Genomic DNA, 14502 nt, shown 5'->3' on the forward strand with positions numbered 1-14502 from the left:
GGGAGCAAGTAATTTTTGTCAGAACCTGACATAGATTGTATGCTGAATGATTATTTAACACAACCCAAGTATAAAATTGTTTGTGTTATTTAGCCACTGTTGTGGTTTTGAGGACTGGAACCTTTCTTCATTGCATTTTCCATTGTTTAACCTTGTCCATTCATGGAGTGAATTCTCCTTGCTGGACACACCGGCAGACTAGGAGCTGGGCATGGTGATGCAAATCTTATGCATCAATTCTTAAGATATCTTTGACAGACACAAAATAAGTACAAATATAGTAGAGCATGCTTTCAGCATGTTCAAAAGAGATAGAGAAAGGTTGGGAGCATGCACTGATACAGTGTGTTGCGGCACCCAGCAAGAGGTATTTTATGCAGCTCACCTCTGAAGCTGACGAACTAACTGTGTTAAAGCTTCTTGGAGAGGTGTCAGCTCCTTTTCTGAAAAAAAGGAAATGAAGAGTTATAAAGAGGATGGCGCCTGAGCAACATGATGAGTATATAAAAAAGACCTCACCCTCTGGTTTTGCTAGCGATGTGCTGATAGACTTTTCAGGTAGCAGATCTGCTCTTAATGGGGTCTGGCTCCTTTCCTGGTCAAACAGGTCAGTGTCCATACTGTCTTCACTCTTCTTCTTCTTCTCTGTCTTTCAGAGCAAAGCAAGATTTTCTAACATTACAAATAGATTAATTTTTCATGCCACTTCATTAAAATTTGAAAATATTTGCTGAATTCTGCAACTTGTATGCCCATTTTCACAGATGGAGGCCCCCAATGTACATGTCTAGTGTGTCTAAGGAAATTTCGTCCCTATGCCACTATATTTATAAACGGGCTGGGGCAAACACGGGTACAATGAGAAGTTGCATTGGTAGTCTGATGACCATAAACATTAGAGAATGGAACGAGCCACTTGGCTCTTACATTGGCTGGCCTAATTTCAGCTCTGCGTTAAGTATAAATCTGGTCTAAGCTGCTATGAAAATTCACAAGCAAGGGAAAGGTAGCATAATGTTCTTATAATTAAAAAAAAAAAAGGATTTTTGAAACATTTTTTGGTTAATTACAATTATACATTTACCAATATTTAAAAGGTTAGCATTCAGCACTTTTTGCTTGTTTGTGAAAGTTTAATTTATTGTGAAAATAGTATGTCAATAGCCTACATGCACCTGATAGCAGTGTGTATTTACAGAGTCAAAGAACTGTAACACCCTTTTAAATGTGGAACATTCTAGTCTTAGTTATCAACTGATGGCTGTACTACTAACATTATGGCCTCATCTCACAAGGACTCTTCCAGAGCTTAATTTACATGACGCACCAATAGTTAGTTGTGTGTCAAGTCCTGTAATACAGTACTCCAAGTCTTACTCTGGAGAAGGGCTGTCAAATTACTCAAAAAATAAGGTCTGAAAGTTCAAATTAAAAATAACTAAATACTTGAATATGCAGTATTTAAATTTTGGTTCCTGAAGTCAGGGTGAGAATAGCGAGCAAAATAAAAGAGCAGGCAAGAGGCAGGAAGGTCAAAGGCTGAAATGTTTTTTTATTTTGGAGGTGTCCAATGGGCAGCAGCAACAGGATGCCATTTATATCATGGCATTCTGGAAAAAAAAAAAAGCCACTTGGGTACAGTTGGACTCACTTGGAAAAGTGCGATCATCACAGTATCAAGTCAGGGTCCATTTGCCTTTTTTCTTCTTTCAGATGCAGCAATATTTTAATAAAGGTGGCCTAAACATTTCCAATTGCACCTCATTGTTTTAGGCATAATACTGTATATCAAACACACAGCCACATAAGACAGAGGCTAACTGTGGGTCACAGCATGTTGGCTGACAGGAATCTCTTTAAAGTGATGTAATAAAAGGAAAATCAAAATTATGACAGTTATTTTCCATTTGCTTTAATGAGAATATCTCAGTATTAAACAACAGTCAGGGATCTCAGGTTTAAGAGTAAATGGGGCAGACTCAGACGCAAAATGATACTTTTAGATCACCGAAGAATTGTTTAGAAAAACTGCTCAGAATGAATTTATGGATTAAAATGCAGAGCAGTGAGATTGAGGAAAAAAAAAAACTACACTGTGAAGGGGTCGGACTGTAAATTTTACTAATAAAAATAACAAGCTAACCGTTGAAAATTGCAAAAACGCTAATTGTGGAAGTGCAAGAACAGACCAGTAAAAATTCTTTAGCTTTGCATAGAATGTCTGGAGTAACTTGATGCCAAAACTAGTGCAAGTGAAAAAACCACCTCTCTTTTAACATCGAATATTGGCTGTTGCATTTGAATAAAAACTTTTTAAAATAAATTCAAATTATATTTGAATAGTGATGTTTGATCTGACAGCCCTACTGTGGAGACTGTCAAGATACTCTTGATCCATTTTCACAATTAAATATTTAAGAGGAACAACTTCTTACTAGGAATAGTGGACTGATACATTTTTGCCTGTACAATATTTTATAATGTATTAATAGAATACATCGAGATAGAGTACAGAACTGAAATCATCATGTTTAATATCTTAAAAACAAAAAATAAAATAAAATCACAACACCTCCATATTGTGACCCAAGTATCTGGGATATTGTTATTTCACATGAGCCCTGAAAAGTCTAGCTCTCTTCCCTCTCATTCTTCACTAGAACTGTGAGGGAAGACATCAAGCAATACACAAAAAATGTTTCATGCAGTGCTAGAGAAAGGAAACAGACCTTGCTTGAGAACAAAAAGATCTAGATTTTTCCGTTTCAACTGCTGGAACGATGGCTGCAATTAATAACATTAAGTAGTGACACTGCTTATTATGCATCCCATAGAAGTTATTAAAGTCCAGCTAAACTAAAGTGTATAAATGGAGCTTACAGTACGTCTAAACTTTTAATTCACCCGAGGACACCAAAGTTTTGAAAACAAGTCTTCCAAATAGTAAGGTCTAATGAAGAAGTGTATTGACATATATGTAGTATCAACAATAGGTAATACCCAATCTAGCCCAGTCTGTTAATGAAGAAGTAAATATGCATTGTATATAATGTCATCTATACCATCTATTTGACTTACTTGCCTGTCTATTTTGGTTATATCCGTTTGTGTTTAATTTATTTCTGTTTATTCTTTCTATGTCAGATTTCCATCAATTTCTCTTTTTCCACCTCTTTTTTTACTACTATTATTTCTTTTACTTAATTTCCTTGTTACTAGCATTACTATCATTTTTATGTTATAGTGTATTCTTTTTATTTTGTATTACATTTTTTGTACTTTATTGTCATTTTTCTGCCTGAAACCAAAAGAGGCGAGAGAGAGGTTGGGAGCATGCGCTGATAAGCTCATTACCACACACACACCACAAGATGAACCTCCTGGATTGTGACCAAGTGCAGTGGTGACACCTCAGCACCACACTGGAACGTTGTTTTTTTTTTTTGGTGGCTGGAGTGCCAATCCTACCACCAACCCCCAAGTTTTCCCTGTAAGTTGGAGGACCTGCTTGCTGGGCTGGATGCAGATTAATGTCATACCCAGAATGAAGCAATTGCAGGTTAAGCCGCAGTGTTTCTCAAACTCGGTCCTGGGGACCCCCTGTGGCTGCAGGTTTTTGTTCCAACCAGATTCCCATTCAGTGGCAACACCTGATAACACTGAGCTCATTTAATTAGCTGGTTTTTTTTTTTTCTTTTATTCGACATTCAGAAAAACACAGCAGCATGATTTTTACATTTATAAAATTTCTGCTTTTGCTATAGATTTAAATGCTTAACTTTCTTTTGTTGATTTCATTATACTTTGCCTTCTCTGTGTAGTTTTTCCCCCTTCATTGTATCTTAATAATGACAACTTAAAACGAGCAGATCAGACACACTGGCAAACAACACACTGAATAATCAAAGGCTGCAACTACTTTAGCGTCAGACCCACTAATTAGTAAATAATGGATTAATTAAACAATTAGAACACCTTGAAAAGTAGAATGAAAATCAAGATGAAAATACTGTTAAAAAGAAAAAAAAATACATTATTCCTATATAACTACTTGGTACATTTTAATATTTTTTTTTTTCCATCCATCCATTTTCCAACCCGCTGAATCCGAACACAGGGTCACGGGGGTCTGCTGGAGCCAATCCCAGCCAACACAGGGCACAAGGCAGGAACCAGTCCCGGGCAGGGTGCCAAACTTAGTTTTCTAATTAATATATTGTTCCCTAAACACAGAACTTGGGAAATATCAGTTCACTTAATTAGCCCAGAAGTTCAATTAAAAACAGAAGCTGGTTGGAACAAAAACCTGCAGCAACAGGGGGTCCCCAGGACCGACATTGAGAACCCCTGGGTTAAGGGCCCTGCTCAAGGGCCCAGTGGAGTACAGTCACTTCTGGGATTTACAGGATTTGAACTGGCGCAGATCCCTGGCTTCAGAGCCCCACTCTGCCCTTTAAAACCAAGATAAATTCTAAATAAATAGTAAAAATAATAATACTTCTTTATTTTTGCAATTTTTTAATGTGAATGAATACAGCATACGTTGGTATTTTAGGCTGACCATTCATTAAAATGATTGTTAGGAGTTAGTAGTAATCAACAAATCTGAACTGCCAGAATATTTCATTATGGTTTAGTGAGAGCTCCCTGTGTGGTCTGAAAAAGTAGCCACAATATTGACATTTCAGCATCTCTACAGTTTACTGTTGTCAGGGGGAATGTGTGCATTCCGAGAGACAGGGATTCTGAAGTGTTCAATCATAGCGTTGCTTTGGGAGGCAGGATGAACAGCAGGGAAGAAAGAAAGATGAAGTCTCATTTACCTTGCTTTTTGCAACACACTAGTCTTCTGGGACATCACTGTTTTTGCAGGGCTTAACATCTGAAACTGAACATCAGAGTTCAAAAGATGCAGTATGTAATTTGAAATGTCAAAAATTTTGAAAAGATGACATTTTTTCTTTCAGACCTCCATGATTTCACAACAGATGCTGTAATATAGGATTTCCCAGAGGAGCTAATTGGTCGAAATCAGCAATTCTTTGTTTTCTTGCACTGTTTTGGGCCTCAAGAGGTTTATTTTCTCCAGGATCTGGTCTCTTGCAGTGTGTGTGTTTTGGTGCCTTTTATTGCCATCTGGCCAGAGATGATATAAAATAATTAACCACTGACTCTTATAAATGATGTTTATAGGATTATTAGGTAGTGATTATAACAACTTTTATGGATGTTTGTTTTCTAGTTATTTTTATCATCTTCTTATATAATACACTACAGTGGCTGTCTGTCTGTCCAGGAGTTTAAATCACCTATAGCTCATAAACTGTTTTATTATAGAATCAACTCTTGGCAGCGGCCAGCAGTACGGCCATGTGGCACATGCGAAGGGCGCAGTTCTCATCCCTACCTCCTTCGCCGTCACTTCCTCTAACTTTTCATATCTTTAATCATTCTTGAAGCAGATTGAAGACTTAAGTGCCAGCTTAATACATTTTCCTTAATTTTTCATTTAAGTAATTGCAACACAAACACTGACTTAATCAGTTTTAATGCGAAAAGATGCAGACGGAAGAAGAGAAGAAGCGGGCCGCTAGGGTGGAGAAAAGAAGAGCTGCTCAGGAACCTCTGAGCAAACGAATGCTAAACATACAGAGAAAGAGGATGAAAATTAGGAATGCTCAAGTCAAGTGGATTCACTGCACGTTATTGTGCAATGTGCTGTTTCTGGTTATGCATAATTTCAGATGTGTATTTAAATAGTATCAGTTTTTATACTGTATACTGTAAAGCATCCATTGTATTAAATGTGCTATATAAATACATATAGTATAATTAGTAATAGGGCTTTAATTATTTACACTCACTCCTTCAAACCAGCTTTTATTATCAATCACCTTACATTAGAGTTTCCACCCTTTTTATCAGCAAAATTCCAAAACCTTTCCAAAGCAAGAGTTAATTTTTGTACTTTTGTGAATACATTTGCCCTTACAACTGCCACAATAATCATACAGATGTGACAGGTTTGTGGGATGTAGAATAATGTTACTAAATTAATAATATCTTTAAGCCCCCAACAGTGATTTGATTATTAATTCTTAAAAGTGTGCAATAGTTCAGAAGTACTGACTAAAACTTGAATAGTGATTGGTTCAAACGTACAATTTATTAAACTTTGAAAAATAAAAATCTAAATAATAAATAAAATGGCCTATAGTTCCCATAGACTTTAAACTTTTATTAGAAATACACTTCTTTGTGGCATTACTCTTTAATCTCATCAATTTGTTAATTCCTACAAAAATCAGCAACATTTCTGAATGGTTAGCCAAAAAACAGGTAGCTCACTTGTAACATGACTTTCCTCATTAATGAAATGTTTCTCTTCATACAAACAAACTGTTTTCTGTAAAACTGACATCCTGAAAAACTGAACATGGTAAGTGGAATATTAATATTGAGGTGTTATTTGTGAATCAGATCAGTCTCTTCAATGATTACTGCTTTATTTAACTTCATCTCTCCACAATATGCTTGCTGATGTCCATCAAATCTGCCTGTTTGTCTTTTGCAGTGTGACAGAGATTGTTTGATTGTGCAGTTAAAGTCAGTTTGCTTGCAGTTTCTGCTTTGACAGCATAATCATCTGCTGCATGCTCAAGTGCTTTTGCATCACCCTCCACTTGGGCCCTCTTTTTTGCCCCCCAACTTGTCAACCTCATCCATGAGTCTCCTCCTCATTAAGCTAATTCCCTGTCCTTTTCTCTGTCTTTTCTGTTGCATCATGGTACACATGGTACTTTTGTTTAGCTCCTGCAGCTGACATAAGCAGCTTTTTTATAATCTGAACATTACATACTCCCCCAACAGCCCTGATGTGGTCAGTGATGTGCAAGTACTGACTGGTCCTTCAGATTCTCCATTACTATCTTCTTACAGAGAACCGTCTCTCCACGCTTGCCTGTCCATGAGGCATAACCAGCAGCACAGCTTTCTGAACTCTGCTTTGGAACCCATAGTTCCATTCAACAGAGCATCATCTCACCTTTCTGACTTGGGGTGAAATTCACGGAAGTCTGCTGTGGTTACAGTAAAATCTTAAAACGTATTCAACTCCTTCAGCACAGGATTGGCACTCCAGCCACTATAAAAAAAAACCTCTCACAGTTCAGTGTGGTGCTAAGGTGTCACCCGTTGCATAGCTGCACTCAGATCTCAATCCGGGTGTTTTGCCGTGTGGTGGGTGCGACAACTTGCTGTAATCAGCGCATGCTCCCAACCTCTCCTCTCCTCTCCTCTCTCCCTCAGCACATCATCATACACAAAGTCATTCACTTGATTTGCTCTGACAAAGAGTGTGCAGGACCCAATTTATTTTCAGAGCACTCAGTTCCTTGTTTGAGACCACTGCTCTTGGGTCAAGACACTGGAAATTCCTGAAAATCAGATAGTGGTGCCTTCCTAAGAAGCTTGGCCAATCAGAAAATGTTTATACTCTGTTACAACAAGCTGCCTCTCTTATCAGCCTTAAGTTGACTGAGGACCTCCTCTGCCTCAAATCCAGCATCCACCATTGTGGCATCCTTATCCTCACTGGTTTCCTGAAGAGGGACATGGAGGACCTTCAATGTTGAAGTTGTGTCTTTCAGTGTCTTTTCCTTAATAAAACATGCCACGAGCCCAATAGACAGGCCACACATAAAAGTTGCTCGCAAGCAATTGACTCCAACTACTTTTTTTTCTTATAAATGTATTTAACAGTGAATTTCATCACATACTGTATGAATAAATTGATTTCACCCATAATTCAATTATTGGTAATACTTTACTCATGTTTAAATTGTAATCTAATTAAATCTAAGATCTGAATTTTATTTGTGCCAGATGTGGGGATTTCAGTAAAGGGCTTATAAAGAATGAAATTATCCTCATGGGCTACCAGATTTATCAAACCGTGTGCACATAACAAATATATTCACTGACATTTTTGGTCCAGCAACTACAAAAGAAATACTGCTTAAAATCAATATTTGAGTTCAAATATTATTATGGTAGCACCACATGAATTAATGAATAGCAATATTATTCATGACATAGGAGGCCAAAGCATTAATGCTCTTTTCATAAGACCACATTTTATATCCAGCATAAACATGTTGTGACCTGTGATTTTAACAAAGCTCTCTCTGCGGTCAGAACTGTCTTTGAATAGCCAGTAGAGGCTGGAAAGATTATGGTCCAGCTCCCATCCACTTGATCTACATTTATCGTGAAATGCATTACAGAAAACGAGAAATCCACTTGATCCTGCGTTCATCAAGGTCTTGTTCACATCGTGCAAAACCTCTGACTGTAACAAGTCAAACGCTTTGCAGTTAATACTGGGCCCGTCTATGGATAATTGGACAATATTTTTTAGCCCAATCTCTGTTATAGTGCGGTGCAATTTCTATCTTTCCATAATATCCCTAGCAGTTGCATGCTGCATAAAATCCAGGCCTATGTCCCTAGTTTTCACTTATCCGCCATTCCAAATCCTCACATGTATATCCATTTGTTTGAGCTGCAAGGCGTGATTAAGGGTCTCATCAAAATAAAGAGCATACCCAGCTTACTAAGACACGTTTCTGACAATGTATTACCATAAGGAGCAATACTGAGTGTAATTAAGATATGCACATTTTTTTCACTACATGAAAATTTAACTGCAATTTCACTGTTGGTGAACATTGTTTTAAACAGCTTTCTAAGAATGGTGCAGGATTTCTAAGAATAGTGTGGATCAATTACTTACACCACCCATAAAACTTCAGCAGACAGGAAATCAGTGTTGGACTCGGATGGTTTTGTTTGCCTGGCTACTTCACTGTGTAAGAGAATTGCATTAACCTTTGCTGTGCCAGCAGAAGAACTGAAAAAGGTGTCAGTTCAAATCATTCTTCTTGTAGCCTGCTTATTGTCAATGTTTTTTACCCTTTAAGTGACTTGCTATTACAGCCTCACCCAAAATCTTTCGGGAGTTTGTTAAGCACAGCATTGATAAACACACATTTATCCATAATTATGGCATATGTGTTACGGCTCACTACACATTTGTCGCGAGATCTCATAACATTAATCACTGAGACAATCTTTTCAAGATTTTGCTAATTTACAAAATTGCATGACATAAATCTTATTTTCTGTATATTAAAAAAAACATGTCTTTTCCAAAACTTTATAATTTTCCATAACTTTTCCAGGATTTCCATGACCATGGGAACCCTATATAATGGAAGCTGACATATTGCTGTTTAAAATTAAAGTTTTAAAAAATCAAATTGGTTAATGCATTCTATTTCTTTGCAAGAAACAGACATAATGATTATTAGGGGAATACTGAATTGTGGAACTTTTCATATTATGAGATCTTTGTAGCATTTCACAGAAGTGCAGGCAATTCAATAACACTAAGCCGTCTATACAATAAATATAGTGCATATAATGTGGGGATGTGACAGGAGTAACACAACATATCAGGGAATATCCACCAATATAATCAGATCAAGATTACATTGAAACAGGGCTCAGTCTGATAATGTAGCCACAACTATGAAATATTGGTTTCCTTAACAAATGGGACAACTTACTTAAGAAAAAAGTATAAAGGTTAGACAACATCAAATAAAAGACAATACAGCCACATGAAAAACAGGGCAAATATAGTGAAATGAAGCAGGTCTGTCTTCCTGCTGTGGACTCCTAAACTGTTACTCACAATACTGCAGGTCTCCTTCACAAAACAGTTTAGTACAGCTCACCCTTTTTGCAGAGAGAGTCTATAGCACTTGTATGGCATTGCCACTTCAACACTGAGTGATACTAGTACAGGGAGGTTCACTCGAATGAGGCCCCAAATATTCCGTAATAATTCTCGCTAGGATGAAGCAATCTGAACAAAACAACATGCTCCTCAGTATATGGAGCTTCAAACTATCCGGGATGCCCCTGCGTTAGAGTGATGAGGTAGGCGCCATCAGACGTTTAACCTCCGTTTGCAACTTCAGGGTGCATATTGCCTGTACCCCATTCACTCAGTCACTTGCTTCTTAATGGTGTGAACCTACCAGGTCACCAATTAATTTAAGCGATGTCAGAATCAACTGGATGATCGTGAATTAACAGAAGGTTACTTCCAGCAACAACATGTCACACATCGGCAAGGAGCATGGCAGCAATTGAGTTCTTCTTTGGCAACAGGGTAATTTCAAAGGGGCTTTGGCCACCATGGTCGCAGGATCTGTCATTACCACACTTCTTCCTTTGGGGTCTGCTCAAAGGAAAAGTCTATCAGCACAAAAATCGCACTGTGGAAGATTTGAAAGAAAACATCCATGTAAAATTGCTGCTATTCCCCCCTGAGACGCTTGCCGATACGTTCAGGAACATGGAGCGCTGCTTCAAAATGTGTCTGGCAGAAAACGGAAATCACTTCCAGCACTGCATGTAATGCAATCAATTACACATTCGTCAAGGTATATAGCTTATTTTTTTGGTTCAGATCGTTTCATCCTAACGGGAGTTACAACAGAATATTCTGGGCCTCTTTCGTGTGAATCTCCCTGTACATCATTGCTATGACAAAATGGAGTCGTCATTTAGCCTTGGATTTTCAGAGGATTCAGAAACTATTCAGCCTCCTTCACTTTCTGCATAGTTTTATTGTGTTATAGATTTCATATAAAATTAATAAATTTGCCATTGTTGCCTATCAATCTACACTCAATAACCCATAATGGCAAAGTGAAAACATTTTAAAAAAGGTTTGTAAATTTATTCAAAATTAAAAACTGAAATCTCTCATTCATATAAAAATGTCCAAAGCGATGTACTGTTCTATGGCATTAAAGACTGCTGAAAGTTCCAAAGTACTGCATGTGAAGCCAATGATGATGACATACCTTCTTTTTCTTTTTCTCCTCCACTACTTCTGGTTCAGGGCTGTGCTTCTCCTTTTCTCCTTTCTTCTTCTTCTTTTTTTTCTTGTCCTTATGCTTTTCATGATCAGACTTGTCTTCAAAGGTTTCAAAAGTACCAGAATCATGCCCAGAACTCCCTGTGGACAGTTCAGTCACTTCATTGCCTCCCACTTTGAGAACCAGTTTCAAGGGCTTCTCCACATACTCTGTTCAACAGAAACAAAATACATTCTAATTTAGTCTGGAAAGACAATCGGATCAATAAGGAATATGGAAGAAAGCAAACAAATGATAAACATGCAGAGAGAATCACTCATAGGGACATTTTTTGCTCCAGCCATGTTTGCTTTATTCACAATATTTAATTGTTCACTTTTTTTTACTGTAACCTATAGTAGTAACTACTTAGATGTAGGGATGACAACAAGAAACATTTACTGTAATATAACCTTATGTCCATTTGGCAATTTGCAACAGATCCAGGCCAAGAGAATGTAAAGGACACTCTGAAGAGGGCAAACATTAGCACTGCTCTGATATATATATATATATATATATATATATATATATATATATATATATATATATATATATATATAAATAAAATAATCTGTCAGTTTGGCTCTGGAAAAGAGCTCAAACAATGACCAAAGCACTGTCCAGCGTAATTACTGGGATGCGTACACTGTTACATGTGGCGCTAACATCTGAGGTCCTCCACCATACTTGTTCTATTAATTAAAACGTGACTTAGTCTGGGAGCCCTCTGGCATGTTCTTCTCCACTCTTTCCTGTCATGAATCCACTGATCTGAAACAAATTTGCCACATTCGATTGTTACCATCAAACACATGCATTTGTCATCCATAAAGCAGTTCACATCTCTCACATAAACACTACTCCTTCATACTACCATGTATACTCTAAATAATAAATACCAGCTATTCCTACTTCAGGTTGGACAAGAACAACATTAGAAATGCAGCAGCTGGTACAACAGCATGCAAGCACATTCTAATTAAAGTATCATGGTAAACAGAATTTAAAAGAACGTATAAATACAACAGAAGAGTACAACAAACCACCAGGTCTCTGCCAGTCCAACATACATCTGAAGGTAAACGTCTGCTGAACAGTACATTTCAATCATTGTCAAACTGAAATAAACATTAACACAATCTCAGCACAGTACACACTGATAAAAACATGACATTTGTACACACTGTGATGTAGAGCTGCACCTAACGACTATTTTTTATCAATTAGATGACTAATCTAATAAGTAACTTGTAGCATCTACAAAAACATCAGTTACTTTAAAGGTAAGGCTGATGGGATTAACGGCATATTATGGGACTGTATGTATATTATGGGCTAAAGATGAAGGAAGTAACTGGCACATGTGACAAGCCATCCTGTGATTCTGAGACCTTTTAATAGAATAAAGCGATAGAACACACAACATGGCGTCAGAGTGAAAAACTAAATACTTTAATATAATCAGTTATGGATCTCGCCGGAGTTCCTTCACCTCAAATGGACTCGGATTCAGTCAATTTGCCAGACTTGTGGCAAAATATTCAAATGGAATGTATAGCTAATGTTCATGAGCCCAACTTCAAAATGAAAGGGGGAAAGGAAAAGTGTAGTTACTTGCTGCTCTGGAATGATGACAAAGGCCGGGACGTCTACATGGGCATTATCCAAAGATGGCAGTAAGGAATTGCAGTCATATTATAACTGTTTTGAGGCTTATGTAATGCCAAAAGCAAACCTGATATTTGTGCTACAAATTTAATGAAAAGACGCAGGCACCTGCCGAATCGTTTGAACAGTTCGTGACTAAGCTATGGCTTCTAGGCAAAGACTGAATATGGGAATAGCTAGACACCTGGTATTTTAAATGCATGGCTGATGGGATTACCTACATATTATGACATGGTCTGTATATTACGGGATATAGATGAAGGAAGTAAACGGCACAGAATAGAGCTGCAGAACATAACAAAACATGTCGAGCAACAGTAATAATTTTGGATTATTCCATTAAAAATCTAATAAATACCAAAAAGCAAATATGAAAAACTTTTATCATTAGAATATCAACACTGTATTGTGTAATAAGGTGCAAAAAGGAATGCAAACTCAAAATAATTTCAGTTCCAGAATAAAGGTTTGATAACAAAAGTAGTGCAGTTTGAATCAGATATTACAGATCAGATCTGCTGAGTGGTACAACATTTTTAAGTGCAAAAACGCAAGATGAGTTAACGGGGGATTTGTTTGAATCAGATTTCAGTAGCACACAAACATATCTGTTTAGCAGTCCAACATTAGTGCTAAGATCAGTTTAACTAACACTTGAACATAACCTATCAATTGAAGTAACACTTCAGATTGTATAACAAAAACTTGGGGGAAAAAAACCTAACAAATCACCATTCTTTACTTAGCTACTGAATAAGCAGCCAAATAGCATTTTTTTCCCATTTTCACACCTATTTCTGGACATTCTGCATACTCACAAAAGTAATCCATCCATCATTCCACAGTGTGTTACTTCATGGAAATATATGAACTGAAAAATTATCTGGAACGTATTTAAGACTTTCAAGACTTCTACAAATGTTCAAGGACATTGTCATATTGAGAGAGGAACAACTAAAAGAATGAACATTATTGAAATTAATTTGTAAACATTCATACCACTTTGGTGTTATGCCAAAACAACACCCAAAGCAATAATGCAGTAAAATGTATTGTACTACTTTAGATATTTAAGTACAGTAGAGTCTCGCTTATCCGACATAAGCGGGCCGGCAGAACGTCAGATAAGCGAAAATGTCGGATAATGGGAGGTGTTAAGAAAAAGCCTATTAAACATCAAACTATGTTATAATTTTACACATTACGAGCCTAATACAGTGGAATCTCAGTTCACGAAAATCTTTGAACACGTACAAATTGGGTTATGACTAAAAAGTTCACCAAACTTTTGCCTCTGTGCACGACCACACACTCGGTATAGGAACAAGCCAGTTTCCCTTTCGGTTTGTGCGCGACGATGATTCCCTGTGCAGCGTTATAGAGAGAACGCGAGAGAGAGACACAGATAGACACATGCACGCGCAAGAGAGAGAGAGAGAGAGACACATGCACGCACGCACACACACACACACACGCGAGAGAGACGCACACACGTGCGCACGAGAGAAAGACACACACGCGCGCGAGAGAGACGCACGCACACAGGCTCACGAGAGAGACGCACACGCACACACGCGTGTCAGAGAGACGCGCGCCAGAGAGGGCCAGCCACATAATCCACTGTAATCATGTTTTACAACAAAACAGAAAAATTTCACTGAAAAAATGAACTTAGCAACAAAAAATAGACTACGCTCACAACTTGCAGTTCTTGTTGCCAATTGATGCGTTTTTTTTTTTGTTTTTTTTTTTTTTTGCGGTGGGACGTCGGATAATACAGAATGTTGGATAAGCGAGACTCTACTGTAACATAAAGTGAGAGTAAAGTAACATATCA

General features: G+C 37.5%; 1 protein-coding gene across 2 annotated transcripts in view; it reads right to left on the reverse strand.

The window, feature by feature from the left end:
- Positions 1-14502, reverse strand: part of brd7 (bromodomain containing 7) — a 41022-nt gene that overhangs the window by 11127 nt on the left and 15393 nt on the right. For both annotated transcript variants that reach the window (XM_051932067.1, XM_051932066.1), the window contains exons 2-4: positions 10941-11164; positions 520-649; positions 386-443 (exon numbers count right to left, since the gene is read on the reverse strand). In XM_051932067.1, the coding sequence (XP_051788027.1) occupies positions 386-443; positions 520-649; positions 10941-11164 (412 nt within the window). The remainder of the gene's footprint in view (positions 1-385; positions 444-519; positions 650-10940; positions 11165-14502) is intronic.

The sequence above is a fragment of the Erpetoichthys calabaricus genome, chromosome 9 (assembly GCF_900747795.2).
Source record: "Erpetoichthys calabaricus chromosome 9, fErpCal1.3, whole genome shotgun sequence".
NCBI lineage: Eukaryota > Metazoa > Chordata > Cladistia > Polypteriformes > Polypteridae > Erpetoichthys > Erpetoichthys calabaricus.